Source organism: Martes martes, assembly GCF_963455335.1.
Source record: "Martes martes genome assembly, chromosome: X".
NCBI classification, from domain to species: domain Eukaryota; kingdom Metazoa; phylum Chordata; class Mammalia; order Carnivora; family Mustelidae; genus Martes; species Martes martes.
The window spans coordinates 13,713,662-13,730,841 of record NC_137897.1 but is presented as its reverse complement, the minus strand read 5'-3'; the positions used below and the strand labels follow the sequence as shown (position 1 = coordinate 13,730,841).

Genomic DNA, 17,180 nt, shown 5'->3' with positions numbered 1-17,180 from the left:
TCAGGTCATGATCTCAGTGTGGTGAGATCCAGCCCTGCATTAAGCCTACATCAGGCTCCGCACTGGGCAGGGAGCTATTTAAGATTCTCTCTCTCCCTCTCCCTCTGCTCCTTCTCCCATTCTGCACCCCACTAGCAGTGCTTTCTTTCTCTCTCAAAAAAAAAAAAAAAAGAAAGAAAGTAAGTTAATGGGGTGACAGCTAAGGGAGCAAGCAAGAGAAGTAGAAGGGGGAAATCAATGCCCCCCATCTCTCCACATGCACTTGCAGCTATAGAGCATTCTGATGGACTTCTGTGTGGCAAGAATTTTAAAGAGCATCTTATCTAATGTCCCATTTCACTGAGGAAAATGAGGGAGAACCCAACTCACAGGGATTTCTGCTATACCCCAGAATGCCAGGAAAGATTGCTTGATGGCAATTATAAAGGAAAATCCTCCAACAATAATAAGAATGGCAAGGACTCCTTTAAAATTTCAGAAAAATTTCTGGAGAGCAACAAAGATAAAGTAAACAAGGTTATTCATTGTTTTTCCATGAAGGTCCTAAGTTTAATATACAGCATTGTAAAGGACTTAACTTTGGGACCGAGGACATAGGGGATCAGGGGCTGAGGGTAGATCTCTCAGGTAACTGTGAATGGCTTGATCATTAGATTTTTTAAACAAATAAATGAACTAGATGTTATTCCAGGAATTAAAGAAATACTTGGTTTACTAACAAGTGAAAATAAATATTTTTTAAAAGAACAAATATTTTTTAAAAGAACAATCTCCATTAGAGAAAATTTCCATTTTTCATAATTTAGAGCATCAAAGCCAAAAGCCTTTCTACAAAGGCTTTTGTAGCACTTAGGAAAAATAAATAAATGCATTTCTAAATGGTCTCAAGGGAAGAAATAAAAGGGAATAAATCATCGTGTTCTCAAAGTGCTCCATGGGAAAAAAAAAGCACAATAGATTATTAGTTCAAAATACATCAATATAAAATCTTAAGTATAAAGTGAAGTTCAGGAGAATGAAATTGCAATGTTTAATTTCTATTTTTGGATAAATTCCAATTTTACAAGTCAGGGCAGCATATTTAGAAAAGTATGGGCTTCGAAATCTGTCAGAGCCAGTTCTAATCCAGGTCGACTAGTACATGACTTTGGGCAGTTCTTACTCTAAGTCTCAGTTTCCTCATCTAGAAAAGGAGACTAATCGGCTTCCTCCAAGAGTTGTTATTTGTTTGTTTGTTTGTTTAAGATTTTATTTATTTATTTGAGAGTGAGAGTGTGCAAGTGGGGGCAGGGAGAAGGACAAGCAGACATCCCTGGAGTGTGGAGCCCAACAACACAGGGCTCCATCACAGGACCCTGAGATCATGACCTGAGCTGATACCAAGAGTCAAACGTTTAACCAACTGAGCCACCCAAGTGCCCCAGAGCTTCCTCCAAGAGTTTTGCAGAGAAATAGAAATAATGAATGTAATAGGCATGCAATATAAATGATAGCTATGATTTTTCTCTTCCCTGTTGCATATCACAAAAGAAGCAAAATAACAATAATAATACAACACGGATGCTACTTCTCTACCTGAAAGTAGATAGCCCACAAGAAGGGGACAGCCTCAATTTTGTATGTAGGCACTTTTTCTCAAAAATGCCATGACAGGGGAACCTGGGTGGCTTAGTCAGTTAAGCATCCAACTCTTGGTTTCCACTCAGGTCAGGATCTCAGGGTCGTGGGATCAAGCCCTGCTCCACACTCAGTGGAATGTCTATTTAAGGACTCTCTCTCCCTCTCCTTCTGCCCCTCCGCCATTTGCTCACACGTGCGTGCATGCGCACTCTGTCTCTCTCTCAAATAAATAAATATGTTTTTTAAAAAATGCTATGATACTCTAGAGGTAGAGTTTTGTATTGGTTCTGAATGACCAAAGTGGGGGCAAAAGCTCCTCACACCAGGCGAACCATGAGAAACAGGAAGTAAGCCCTAAGCCCAGCTGTGCCCCTTACTAGCTATGCATTCTTAAGCAAATCACTTTGCCTCTCAAAGCCTCCATTTCCTTGGTTACAAATTGAGAACAATCCTTCACAGTTTGTGAAGACCAAAGTATATGAAAGGGCCTGTAGAAGTATAAAAGCACTATGCAAATAAAAGCTACTTTATATGAGTAAATTTAATTAAAGTTTCCAAGAGCAGCAACGTTGGGAGGCACCATAAAAGGGTGTAATGGTTGACAGCAAAAAAAACAAACAAAAAATAACAACAACAACAAAAGAAAACCAAAGAAACCACAAAAACACAACACTGTACTTAGAACTTCCTGGGTTCAAAGCCCAACTCTGGCAGTGATTACTAATATGACCTTGACAAGCACTTACCTCGCTGAGCATGTTTTCAATTAAACAAAAAAGAAATAATACTTTACTCAGGTTTATTGCAAGGACTGAATAAAAAGTATACAGGATATTTTGAACACTCCCTAGCATGTAGTTAGTAATCAGGAAATACTATTATTTTTCTATCAAAAGCTTTCAAGACATTCGTAACCCTTGACACAATCAGTTCACATCTAATCATCTGAATATGGGAATAATCCAAAGTAAGGAAAAAACTACACAAAGAAATTCTTCCAGGTATTGTCTATATTAGTTAAAAAGAAAAAAAAGTTCAATATTAGAGGAATAATTAAGACTATGACGGTCTATCCATTAAGTAAAATGTTTAGTAATGGTTAAAATGCTATTTACAAAGCATTTATAACACCTTGAGAAATGTTTATATAATAATGTCTTATTGCCAAAAGTGAGGCTACAAGAAATTAATATTTAGGATGATCAGAAATCTATACTATACCAAAAAAAAAAAAAGAAAAAGAAAGAAATTACCAAAATGTTAACAGTTGTTGTCTGGGTAGACATACTGGGTAGTAGAAATGATGAATATTATTTCCAACTGCTTTTCTATATTTTACAATATTTCTAAATGAGAAAAACTTTCATAAAAAAACTATATTTTACAATATTTCTAAATGAGAAAAACTTTACTTACATAAATGTAAGTAAATACCATTGCTTCAGTTTTCAGCAGGTTTATTATGATTTCATCATAATTGACATATTCAACAAGAGATGATGGAAGAATAAAAAGAACTATAAGGGAATATTCTAACAAGAATATGCTAATACATTAAATAGCTTAGATGAAATAAGCAAATTCCTAGAAGCACACAAACTACTAAAAATGAATCAAGAAGAAACAGAAACTCTGGATAGACCTATAACAAAAGTAGAATAAGTAATCAAAACACTACCCACAAAGATAGGCCCATGCTCAGCTTCACTGATGAATTCTACCAAACATTTAAAGAATACCAATTCTTCACAAACTCTTCTAAAATGTGAAAGAAAAGACTTTGCAACTCATTCTATGAGCCTAGTATTACCCTGATAGCAAAACCACACAAACACATCACGTGAAAACTATGGACCGGTATCTCTTATGAATACAGATGCGAAAATCCAAAACAAAGCTCTAACAAACTGAATCCAGCAACATATAAAAAATATTATACACCATGACCAAGAGGAATTTATCCCAGGAATGCCAAGTTGATTGAACATCTGAAATGCAATGAACTTATCATAGAATAAAGGGCAAAAACTACATGATCATTTCAATACATGCAGATAAAGCATTTGACAAAATTAAACACCACTTCTTTTTTTTAAGATATAATTTATTTGAGAGAGAGAGAACACGCGAGTGGGGGGAAGGGCAGAGGGAGAGGGAGAAACAGATTCCCTAATGAGTGGGGAGCCCGACTTGGGGCTCAATCCCAGGACCCTGGGATCATGACCCGAGCTGAAGGCAGAGGCCTTGACCCACCAAGCCACCCAGGCGCCCCACCACTTCTTAATTAAAAAAAAAACAAAAAACTGATAAACTAGGAATAGGAATGAATTTCCTCAACCTGATAAAGGGCATCTTGGAAAAAATATCACACCAAAGGTGAGAGATTGAATGTCTTCTCCCTATGATCGGGAACAAGACAAGGATGTGTATTCATGAATTTCTCTATTCAACACGAAGAGAGGTCTATCAGGATAATTATGCAAGAAAATGAAATAAAAGGCATAGAATAGAAAGGAAGAAGTAAAACATATTAGCAGGTGACATAGTTTGTAAACAGAAAATCCTAAAGAATCAACCAAAGTATTGGGATACAAGATCAATATACAGCTATCAATTGTTTTCTATACACTTGCAATGAGCAATCCAAAAATGAGATTAAGAAAATAATTTCATTTTTAACAGCATTAAAAAGGATGAAAATACTTAGATTTACTTAGAGTAAATTTAACAAAAGAAAGGTAAAACTTAAATTCTGAATGCTACAAAACCCTGTTGAAAGAAATTAAAGACCTAAACAACTGGGAAGACATTCCACATTCCATATTCATGGATCAGATAATTTAACGGTTAAGCTGGCAATACTCCCCAAATGGATCTACAGATTCAGTGCAATCCCCATCAACATTCCAGATGGCTTCTTTTGAGAAACTAAGAAACTGATCCTAAAATTCATATGGAAATACAAGGGAATCAGGAAGCCAAAACAATCTCGCAAAAAGAGAAACTAAGTTGAAGGACTCAGACTCCCAATTTCAAAACTTTCTATAAAATACAGTAATCAAGACAGTGTGGCATAAGGATAGACCTATAGATCAATGGAATAAAATTCAGAGTCCAGAAATAAACCCTCATATCTGTAGTCAACTGATTTTTAAAATTTTTTTTTTAAGATTTTATTTGTTTATTTGACAGAGAGAGAGAGATCACAAGTAGGCAGAGAGGCTGGCAGAGAGAGAAGGAGAAGCAGGCTCCCTACTTAGCAGAGAGCCCGATGCGTGGGCTCCATCCCGGGACCCTGAGATCATGACCTGAGCAGAAGGTAGAGGCTTAACCCACTGAGCCACCCAGGCGCTGATTTTTGACAAGAGTGCCAAGACCATTCAATGGAGAAAGAATAGTCTTTTTAACAAATGGTACTGGAATGACTGGATGTCCAGGTGCAAAGAATAATTTTGTTCCTCATACCATATATGAAAACTAAAACAAAATGAATCAAAAACCTAAATGTAAGAGCTAAAAATACAAAAGTTTTAGAAAAAAACCATAGCCATAAATAATCTTGGTTTGGGCAATAGATTCTTTGGCATGATGCCAAAAGCATAAGCAACCAAGAAAAAATAAATTGGACTTCATCAAAATTAAAAACCTTTCTGCTTCAAAGGACACCATCAAGAAAGTGAGAAAACAGCCCACTAAAAGAAAGAAAACATTTGCAAATCATATATTTGATCAAGAACTTGTAACTGGAATATATAAGGGAAATTCTCACAACAAAATAATATAAAAATGAATAACTAAAAATGGACAGATGATCTGAATAGACATTTTTCCAAAGACCTGCAAATGGCTAATACACACAGGACAAAACGCTCAATATCATTAGTCATTAGGGAAATGCAAATGAAAACCCTAATGAACTACGATTTCATACCCACTAGGATGGGTGTAATCAAAAGGACAGACAATAACAAGTGTTATGAAGGATGTGGAAAAAATGGAACCATCACACACTGCTGGTGGAAATGAAGAATGGTGCGGGCACTTGGGAAAACTGTAGTTTCTCAAAATGTTAAACATTGAGCTACCATATGACACAGCAATTATACTCCTAGGTATATACCCAAGAGCACCAAAAATATGTGTTTACACTCTAATGCGTACGTGAATGTTCATAGTAGCATGGTTCACAATAGTAAAAAGGTAGAAACAACCCAAATGTCCATCAATTGATGAGTGGATGAATATGACGTGGCATATTCCTATAATGGAATACTATTTAGAGATGAAAAAGAATGAAATTCTGATCCATGTTACAACATGAACTTTGAAAACATTATGCTGAATGAAAGAATTCAGGCAGAAAAGACTCCATGTGGCCTTGATTACATTGACATGAAATGTCCAGAAAAGCCCATATCTGTAGAGACAGGAAGTAGATTAGTGATTGCCTAGAGCTGGGAAGGTAATGGGTAGGGGAGTCACTGCTAATGGTTTGGGGGAGGGATGTGAAAACGTTCTAAAATTGCTAGTGGTGATGGTTTCACAGCTCTGTGAATATTCTAAAAACCAATGAATTTTATGGTTTAAACCGGTGAATCGTGGCCTGTGAATTATAGCTCCATAAAACTGCTCTTTTAAGAAAGTGATCCAGGAAAAGAGGTTGGCATTTCCTCAAAGAGTTAAACATAGAATTGCCCTATGACCTGGTAATTTTAGTCCTAGGTGTATATCCCTAAAGAACTGGATACAGGAATTCTAAACAAGTACACATATGCCCATGTTCATAGCAGCACTACTCCCAGTAGTCGAACAGGTGGAAACAACTCAAATGTCCGTCACCAAATGAATCAATAAATAAAATGTGGTCTATACACACAATAGAATACTATTCAGCCTTGAAAAGGAATGAAGTATGATAGATGCTACAACATGCATGAACCCCAAAAACATGCTAAGTGAAAGGAGGCAGGGGTTACATTATACATGATTTCATTTACCTATTTACCTATTCCATCCAGAATGGGCAAATTCACAGAGCTAGAACACAATACTGGCGGTGACCAGGGGCTGAAAGGAGAGGGAAATCGGGAGAAACTGCCTACTAGCTAAGGGGTTTTGCTTTGGAGTGATGGAAATGTTTGGAACTGGACTAGAAGGTAGTGGTTATAAAACTTTGTGAATGAACGAAATGTCACTAAAAACTTCTCTCTACAATGATTAATTTTGTGTTACATGCATTTCACCTTGGTAAATTAAAAGAAAAATCCATCCCCAAATCTAAGGCAATATTTCCATTTACCTGCAACATTTTAAAAGTTGAGAAGTATTTCAAAAAGAGAGACCTTACTTTTACAAGTTGGGTGTGGCTTTTTTTTTTTTTTTGGTAACCTGAGAAATTTGGCTAAATTTAAAGAATCTTGGATAATCCTAGATATAAAAAGAATATTACTCCCTTTGCTCTTTTATAATAAATTATTACCATGGAATTAGCTCAGTTGGAGCTTTGGAAAGATTTACAGATTTGAAAGAGTTAGTACATCTCTCCTGTGTCCCCAAAGTGGGAGATGAGCTTTACTAACTTACCAGCGCAAGTCAGCTGGGAGGCAGAATGGCATTTGATTCCCAAGAGAAAACATCACACGCTAATTAGTATAGAATACCCTGCACCCTAACTGTCCATCTTAAGCCTGAGTGAACGTCCGAAAACAAGATGTGGAGTAGAATTTGGGAAAATTATCCATAAGCTAGATACGAAAAGAAGGGAGTTTAAGAGACAATTATTCACATAATCAGCCCAGTTTATTTTTATTTTTATCTGCTTGTGGAGACTCTGTCTCTTAAACACTCAAGTGAGTTGTAGCTCGATTTCAGTAGGTATGAGAGAGAACTTCAGGACAAAATAAACAAGGAAATATTTAAGCCTCTAATTATATGGGGGTTGTGGAATTTAGAAACAACACACTTTTTCAGAAGCCGATGATCTTGAGTTTCCCAAATTCTACCTGGAAGAGTCTAAAAATGTGGGGGCAAATCTCATAAAGTTCTGTGTTGAATAGCCGTAAAAAATAATCTGATCACTGAGTTACAAAATCTAATAAAAAGTCAATGATGCTGCTAAACGCCACAGAGGTTTGGATATAGATACTTATAAGCATATTGAATAAACAGAGAGAAATTTCCAGAGGCTTTCTTGTTCCCTGCCACTGGGTTTGAAATTCAGATTTTTATACTGGTACGTTCTCAGCTGAAATCAAATCAAACATAAGCTCTTTCTTAGATAATACTTTATGGTACATCGTAAATTCAAAGTCACGTCTTCCTAAAGGTGTTTCCCGCGTTCTGCCAACATTCAGCCTTCAGCTGGAGTGACAGCGCCTTGTGCACAAGCGCGCGGGGTGGCTGGAGAAGCGAGTGACTTCCCCGGGAAAGGGGAGAGGGCGAAGCTGGCTCACTGTCTCTCGGCCGTTCCAGAAAACGGGCACCCCCCACCTCCCACTGGCACTCACCTTTCTCAGATTTCCTGTCTTTCGTTGACGACGAAGTCCCACAGCCCATGTCTTCTAAATCATGTGTGCTCATGAATTGAACTTCTCGTTCCGAAACAGAGTGTGAAAAGTGCCTCCCTTTATGCTGCGAGGAGCCCCTCCTAGCTGATCCACCTCAGGCATAGATCCTGATGAGGAAGGCACAGGCGGGAGGGGGGGAGGAAAGCACCCGTTAACAGCAAGGTATCTAAGGGCTGCTGGGCAGGATTCATTTTATGCTTCTTCTCAACTGCTGTTCATCATGTGATGTGGAAAGTGATCAGACATAATCTAATGCGGTTCATTTTCCAGAACGCAGCAGCAGCCGCCGAGCAGCTATAGATTGCTTTTTCTGCTACACGTAAATTATCTTTTCCCCATGTCAAGGTTAGATCAAGGTCTGTATAAATGCTGTATAAAATAAAGTGTTGAAAACGGAAAGGAAAACGGAAATGTAAGAGCGTAGGATTTTCTAATGGAAACACAGGGAATGGGATATGGAGGACCTGATAGAAGTTAACTATTTGGGCTGTAAGCGCAAAATAATTAAATCTATCTAGGCTTTTAAAAACACAGACTGGAGACAGACTATGACAAAACAACATGTTTGAACAACTCTGCCAAAATTCAAATCGAAGTGAGTTCCTCAACACTATTTCTCAGAATCAGCTGGAGAGCTCGTTTTTTAAAAAGGAGGCTCAAGGCCTCCCCCCGCCCCCCAGGCTAGGGTGCCACAAACAACGGAGGGGGCCAAGTGCCCTTTTTGTTTGTTTGTATTATTTTCTTCCTTTTTTTTTTTTCCAGTAAACTCTACACCCAAAGAGGGCTTGACCTCACGATCTGAGATCAAGAGTACAGTGGGCCCTTTTTAAATAAGCTGTCTATGTGTTTCTGAGACAACCTCCCCTCCCAGGTCTATCCTCACACTCACTGGTTGAAACTGCTAAACTGGAGTTTAGTATTCTACCTCGTGGCTTTTGGGGGTGATGTTTCCTTTATTTTGTATTGCACCAAACCAGCCTGATCTAATCTATTTGCATTTCATGATAGGAACAAAGTCAGAGAACAACTGACTTTGGACCCTACCAGGCAGGGTCATTTCTCCATTAGCAGTACACTAAAAGCTTCAAAACTATGACTCAACTAAAGAAAGAGAAAAAATAAAATGAGCGAAATATTTCAATTATGGAAATACCATTCAAACAATAACCTTAATAAACAGATATTTGGATCAGAGTTAGACCTGATTCTTCTATGTATGGTATGAATTAACCCTCTTAAACATTGGGTTATCTCCAAATTTGACAGGCATTTCTATCATATCTTTCTTACCTACATCATGGGTTAAAAATGTTGACAAGGTCAGCTCCAAGGACACAATAGCCCCTGTAGCATTCCATTCCATCCCATTCTCCGGGGTCACTGCAGGGCCCTTTCATTCACACACTCAGCATATTTGTGCAGCTAGGTAGTAAATCTACCGTCATAACATCCTGGGAAATTTTGCTAAATATTTTCATGAAATTAATATACATACACTAACACCTTGCCTATCCCAGCTCCCAGAAGAAGAAAATGAAGAAGGGAAGGAGGACAGGAGGAGGGAAGGAAGGAGGAAATCAGTTGGGCAGGACTTTTAATAACAGAATCACGGAAGTTGAAAGGTGGGAGAGACCTTTAAAATTGCCTAGAATTTACACAAAGTACAAGGAAGTCAAGCAACTTGCCTAAAGTCGTATAGAGAAATTGGTTATCAAACTTTGTTGCCTGTTACCATAGCCGGGGGAGCTTTTAAAACTCCCAGGGCTCAGCCAGCACTGCATTAAGGGAGACTGAGGCTTGGATCCCATCCCCAGAGATTCTGATGTAACTGGTACTGGGTGGGGGGTTGGGCATCAAGATTTTTAAGAACTCCCCAGATGATTCTAACGTGTAGCCACATTTGACAGTCTTTAAAAGTGACAGTGTTTGAGCAAACCCATGATGACACCTAAGGATCATCACATTTTCCTCTGCAGGCTCTGACTCCATCTGTTTGGAACAGAATTTTTCCAAAGGTCATGTCAGGCTTATAAAGCAGTGGTTTCTGGCATCTCTTCTTTTCTCATTTTTGAAATCTGGGCAGTATTTACCCATCACCTGCCTTCTCTCTGTACTCAGAAATGTCTTTTTTTTTTTTTTTTTTAAGATTCTATCCATTTATTTAGAGATGGGGCTGGGGTGGGGGGGGAGAGAGAGAGAGAGAGAGGAAGGGAGGGGGAGAAGCAGCGGGAGAGAGAATATCAAGCAGACGAGTAGACTGGGGCCGCAGCGTCTCATGACCCCGACACCACCACCCAAGGTGAAACCTAGTCAGATGCTCCTGAGCCACCCTGGCTTCCCTGTACTCAGCAATTTCTTATAGATTATCTGTAGCATCTCTGAGAACACATCCGCTGGGGTCCTTCATTACCCTTCGAAGTCGTTCACCTCGTCCTGGTAACCTTCTCCACGCGCCTAGATCAGTGCTCTCTGACATGAGTACCACCAGACTCACCAGGGGAGGTTATTAAAAAAATGAAGACTCTCAGGCTTTACCACCAATACTCAGTCTGGAGGGCCTGGGAATCTGCAATCAGAATGCAGCCTTCGGGGGACTTCGACACAGGTGCTCCCAGATCGCCGGCAGAGAAACCCTGCTCCCCATATCTCCTTCGGGCTTCACTTTCATCTTTATGCTACTGTTCCCACCCCTTTTTGTGAATACAGAAGAGTTGGGCATTGAGTAGGCAACACTGATTCAACAAGAAGTGAGACATTTCAGGGCGCCTGGGTGGCTCAGTGGGTTAAACCCTCTGCCTTCGGCTCAGGTCATAGTCCCAGGGTCCTGGGATCGAGCCCCACATCGGGCTCTCTGCTCAGCGGGGAGCCTGCTTCCCCCTCTGTCTCTGCCTACTTGTGATCTTTCTTTCTGTCAAATAAATAAATTAAAATCTTTAAAAAAAAGTGAGACATTTCAATTTTCTTTTCCAGAAAAAAAATAAAATAAAGCAGTATCTCTCCAAAAGTATTTGGTTCTCAGCCACCCCTGAGTTCATTACACAACCAAATTCCATATAAAAAATTCACTAGGAACTAAAAAGGATCAAACTCGAGTATATTTCTGTTAGACTGTAAGCTCCACGGGTATCTTTCTTTCTAAATACTCCTTGAATCTCTGGCACCTTCACAATGCCTTTCACATAGCAGGTGTTTGATAAATGCTAAATGCATTAACGGGGCTTCCTAAGCCAGCATCCTTTGTTCTCTTTTTAAAGATTTTATTTATTGGGGCACCTGGGTGGCTCAGTGGATTAAAGCCTCTGTCTTCGGCTCAAGTCATGGTCCCGGGGTCCTGGGATGGAGCCCCACATCGGGCTCTCTGCTCCGTGGGGAGCCTGCTTTCCCCTCTCTGCCTGCCTCTCTGCCTACTTGTGATCTCTGTTTGTCAAATAAATAAATTAAATCTTTAAAAGAAAAAATAAAGATTTTATTTATTTATTTGAGAGAGAGAGACAGCACAAGCTGGGGAACAGGGCGGGGGGTGTGGGCAAGGGGCAGACGAAGAAGGAGAAGCAAGTTCCCCACTGAACAGGGAGTCTGATGCAAGACTCGATCCCAGGACCCTGAGATCATGACCAGAGCCGAAGGCAGACACTTAACCAACTGAGCCACCCAGGCGCCCTAGTCAGAATCTTTTTAAAAAAATTAATCGCTGGGGCTCCTGGGTGGCTCAGTCGGTTGAGCATCCAACTCTTGATTTCAACTCAGGTCATAATCTCAGGGTTGTGGAGTTAAGCCCTGCATTGGGCTCCACGCTTGGTGCATGTCTGCTGGACAGATTCTTTCTCTCCCTCTCCTTCCGCCTTTGCCCCTACCCCTGCTCATGCTCACTCACTTGTGCACACGCGCTCTCTCTCTCTCTCTCTCTCTCTCTCTCTCTCTCAGATAAATAAATAAATAAATACAATCTTTAAAAAAAAATGCTAAAAGCCAGTATTAGTCCATGACTTGGTGCACAGATGCCTGCTATTTGATTATATAAAAGCCTTTTATTAAACCAGAAAATGGGTAGTACTTACAGATTCATTTTTAAAGAGGATTTTAAAATCACAACGGAGAAAAACTGAGAATTGTTCTAGAATTCTTTTGTTATTAGGAAAAGATTTGCTATTGAAATTTTTACACTATTAAATAAGTATTAAGCAAGTTATTCTTTCTTTTTTTTTTTAAAGATTTTATTTATTTGACAGAGAGAAATCAGAGCTAGGCAGACAGAGAGAAGGGGAAGCAGGCTCCTGCTGAGCAGAGAGCCCGATGCGGGGCTCGATCCCAGGACCCTGAGATCATGACCCGAGCTGAAGGCAGAGGCTTAAACCCCTGAGCCACCCAGGCGCCCCAAGCAAGTTATTCTTAAACTGTTTTTCTCCTTCAGGTAACAGGTAAAACAAACCAAAAGAGCTCATTTTCATGCTCACCAAAACAAGATCTGGGTGAGGCCAGGGGCCCCTTAATACTCCCACACAGAGCCCAAACTACACTGCCATCATCCGCTCAAAGCCAGAGAGGAAAACAAGTTTGTAAGCAGTGTATGTACCTTTGAGGACATCTCCAGCTGGCTGCAAAGCTGATAAAAATGATCGGGGGATTTTCCGTTATTGAGAAAAATCGAAGCTCCTTCCATTTCCAGCCCTCTGTCAGCATTAGAAAAGCACTTAGTGTGCCAAAGAAGTCTCCGGAGAAATGATACCCTAGGGCCTGAAAGGGGTCCTGTGGCTCAAGAGGTGGAGAGCTTCTTCAGGGTTTGCAAAGACCCAAGGACGCCATCCTCAGCGATATGGACACTGAAAAGATGGCTCTTAGCAAAAAACAGCTTGAAATTTGCCCGGGGAGGCTGCCCCTACCAATATTTATATGTCGAGGATGGTTTTAAAGCACAAACATGAAACAGTGACTCATCATTGGCACTCACTTCTAATCTGAAAAAGAAAAGGTTTCTACGGCTTCTGCTGGAAGGTTTCTACTGTGCGTGGGGACGGGGGCCCAACTGAAGGGCCCAGCGGCTTAAGGTCCAGCTCCTTTCATCCTACCCACTTTTCATTTCCCAAGGTGAAAATACATGGAAAGAACAAATGATGGCCCTTGGAGCCAAGCTAAACCTCAGCCATCAAGCACCCTCCAAGCGCCAGCCCTGCCTCCCCAAGTTGTTATTTCTTCTTTATTTCATTCCAGAGTACAGTCTTATTGAACTCGCACGCCCCCGCTCAGCTACCTGGACCTTGATTCTGCCTCTGGCATTCGAGATGGGGCTTGTGTGGTTTTCCAGGCTGAAAACTCAGCCTTTCTCAGAGATGCTGCCTTTTATGAGAAATTCCTCCTCCAGCTCTGGCCCTGAGGAACCCAAATCCAGGACCCAGTGTCGTTCAAGTGGCAACACACTCCCACCGCCCGAGGTGGGATTTAAGCAGGCCCGTCTAATTCTTCCCCTTTGCACTGTGGCGACTTGAGCATGGAGGACAGATGCCTCTTGAGGCTCACCTTGCTGCGTTCTCTGTGGTGGTCATCAAAACAGGGGTTCTACAGCCTGGTGTCGGTGGCCTAAGGATGACTAAGGGGCACAGAGTGGAGTAGAGGAGTCCCTGGTGGATGGTGCTAGAGAGGCCCGTTCCCGCACTCTGTTTCCAGAAGAACACCGTAGCCTTCCCTTGTTCATACTCTTGTGGCTGGGGTCTTAAATGTGTCTGTGAGACAGACCCGGTGACTCTTTGCCAGCTCTCATCAGGTAAAAGGCTAAAAGAGGAAGAAACGCCACTGACCACCAGAAGGCGTCTGAAGTTATCTCTATCTGACAGGATGGTCATCAAGAGGCAGCTTGGCCTGGTTCCAGGTTTTCCACAGTGTGTTTGTGGAAGAGTATGTATGATTCTAGGCATGAGGCCAAAAAGGCCCCACAGTCGAATAAGTTGAGGAGAAGTCGGGTGAAACAGATTTCTTGACGACAAGATTCCTTAGAGCCTTCAACACGTTACTATGCGTCTCTAACAGGAATCTCTGAGAAAAAAGCCGGAGTGTCCACCATTTCCCAAACAGCCTAGCAGGGGACCCTTTTGAGGTAAAGCATCTCAAGAACATGTGTTGTTCCTAACAGCCTAATGATGGCTCAGTGGGGCCTGGGGTTTAGAAGTCAAAGAAACTGGGGCTATCTGCTGGCTCAAGTCAGTAGAGCCTGCGAGTCTTGATCTCAGGGTGGTGCGTTCAAGCCCCACGTTGGGTGTGGAGCCTACTTACATAAATAAATAAAAATGAATTAGTTAACTAATTAACATAAATTCCTCTGTACCCCCGTTTTCTCTTAATGGGATAATAGCGCCTACCTTACCGGCTTGTACTGAGGACTACTGAGGAGTTCAGCAGTGGAAAGAACCAGCTTGAACAAAAAGCAATTCCTCTTAGCTGAATGAGGGAGGAGGGGCCGTGCACGCGCAGGGGCCCACCATGGTACAAGTGTTGAAACGAGACTGTGTTTGCTCAGATCTCTTCCTTCAGAATGCATGGTCTGGACATGAAAAAATGCTCCACATCACTCGGCATCAGGGAAATACAAATCAAAACCACAATGAGATACCACCTCACACCAGTCAGAATGGCTAAAATTAACAAGTCAAGAAATGACAGATGCTGGCGAGGATGCGGAGAGAGGGGAACCCTCCTACACTGTTGGTGGGAATGCAAGCTGGTGCAACCACTCTGGAAAACAGTGTGGAGGTTCCTCAAAAAACTGAAAATAGAGCTACCCTACGACCCAGCAATTGCACTCCTGGGTATATATCCTAAAGATACAAACGTGGTGCTCCGAAGGGGCACGTGCACCCGAATGTTTATAGCAGCAATGTCCACAATAGCCAAACTGTGGAAAGCGCCTAGATGTCCATCAACAGATGAATGGATAAAGAAGATGTGGTATATATACACAATGGAATACTATGCAGCCATCAAAAGACATGAAATCTTGCCATTTGCGACGACGTGGATGGAACTAGAGGGTATCATGCTTAGCGAAATAAGTCAATCGGAGAAATATAACTATCATATGATCTCTTTGATATGAGGAAGTGGAGATGCAAGGTGGGGGGGTTTGGGGGGAGGTAGGAAAAGAAAAAATGAAAAGATGGGATTGGGAGGGAGACAAACCATAAAAGACTCAATCTCAAGAAACAGACTGAGGGTTGCGGGGGGGAAGGGGGATGGGAGAGGGTGGTGGGGAAATGGACATTGGGGAGGGTATGTGCTATGATGAGTGCTGTGAAATGTGTAAACCAGACGATTCACAGACCTGTACCCCTGGGGATAAAAATACATTATATGTTTATTAAAATAAAAAAAAAAAAAAAAGTACTGCATTGTAAAAAAAAAAAAAAAAAAAAAAGAATGCATGGTCTGGGACCTCCGGAGGTCTACTCCTTCTGGGATAATTGCAGATTCATAAGAAATGAACTCTCTTCCTCAGAGAGCACTAAGATCTGAAAGAACACTACGCCAGTAATAATCATAATAGCTAAAATCACTACTTCTTTTTTTTTTTTTTAAATCACTACTTCTTATTAAGGGACTATTGTGTACCCAGCCCAGTGGTTGCTCTATGTTTCTCTTTCTCCAGCTAATCTTCACGCAAACTTTTAAGGTGGTTCCATCACTCCCATGTTATAGATGAAGAACTGAGACTCAGAAATTAAATATGGTACCCCGTGGCACAGCTGACCAGTGGCAGCCCTGAAGACCCATTCTGGTCAATGGTTAAAGAACAAAAATGTCCACTATAAGGTTGGCTACACCTTGGTCTCAGATCCAGTCTGAAGCACCAAATCACTAAAGAGAATTCTCGAACATTTCAAGGAATTCGGTTTCCCTTTCCTAAAGAGAGACGGAAACCGAGTGATCTTCCAAGATAGCAATAGGCCAAGGGAGCTACGGGAAGATTTCTGAACATGAAGTTGTATCATGGGCTTTGAAGGGTTTCTCCAGGTATCTCTTCCCTCATTTCTAGTTCTCACCCAAGTGACCACAGAGTTTTTCCAAATGTCAAGTTCCTTTGAAACAGGCTGCAACGCTTCAAACGGCAAAGTCATCTGTACCCCTTTTTAAGATGAGGACAGCTGATTTGGAATCAGAATCTCTGAGAAAAACATCACTCTGAGAAATTGCAAAGCCATAAAATAAACTTTAAGGTGTGCACATTTCCTATCCCCTCGCTACACAATCGATGTTTATATGGTAGACTTCTGCTTGCTCAAAATATCTAAGAACAAACAAGCATATTACCTCTTTCTTCTGCTTGGCTGATGCGGAGGGTTTTCCTCACCCCAGGTGTTTCAAGAGACCCCAGAACAAGGGAAAAACCTTCTTTATGAGGGATGCAGAGGTCTGAAAGAAAAGCAGTACAATTCCAGCTGTCTCTGGAGCACGCCCGAACACACACGCAAGCAGGCACGCGTGCACACACTCCACATCCCACGTCCTCGCAGCTTTCTGCAGGGAGAACTCTTGCTTAAAGAAATCAAGAAAGAAATACACATGCACACACACAGAGAAATAATTCCAGCGGGCCTTGGAGGCTTTGCCTTTCAGCCTGGAAGAGGGGCCCAGAGTCAACAGATCCGGGAGAGGCCAAGTTGGCCTGGGAGCCCCAGCTGTCTGCCCTGGCCCTGCCGCATTCCCATCAGCTCGGAGATCAAGGGACGTGCTCAAGCAATGGGCTGCGGTCACATGACTGCTTTCAAGGGGCCCCGGGCCTGGACAGGCAGGGCTGGGCCAACAGGCCGCTGTTGGCATAAATAATCTGCCTCGATATAAAATACGCGGTGAATTTTTCTAAGTAAGGGCAGAAGAGCATTCTGTGGTTCATCCTGGAGGTCCACCGAGGCTGGTTTTTAGGCAACATGGCAGCCACGCACATGTGGCTAGGAGAAGGGGGCACGCTACACTTTCCTCCTTGGGACTCCAAAAGGCCGGAGTGGAAGG

At 41.5% G+C, this 17,180-nt stretch overlaps 1 protein-coding gene across 1 annotated transcript in view; it reads right to left on the bottom strand.

The window, feature by feature from the left end:
- The window catches only part of PPEF1 (protein phosphatase with EF-hand domain 1), a gene marked incomplete at its 5' end in the record, with an annotated part of 97,883 nt that extends 89,708 nt beyond the window's left edge, over positions 1-8,175 (bottom strand). The window contains one exon of the mRNA XM_080795695.1: positions 8,127-8,175. Coding sequence (XP_080651821.1) covers positions 8,127-8,175 — 49 coding nt within the window. The remainder of the gene's footprint in view (positions 1-8,126) is intronic.
- Positions 8,176-17,180: the final 9,005 nt, after the last annotated feature.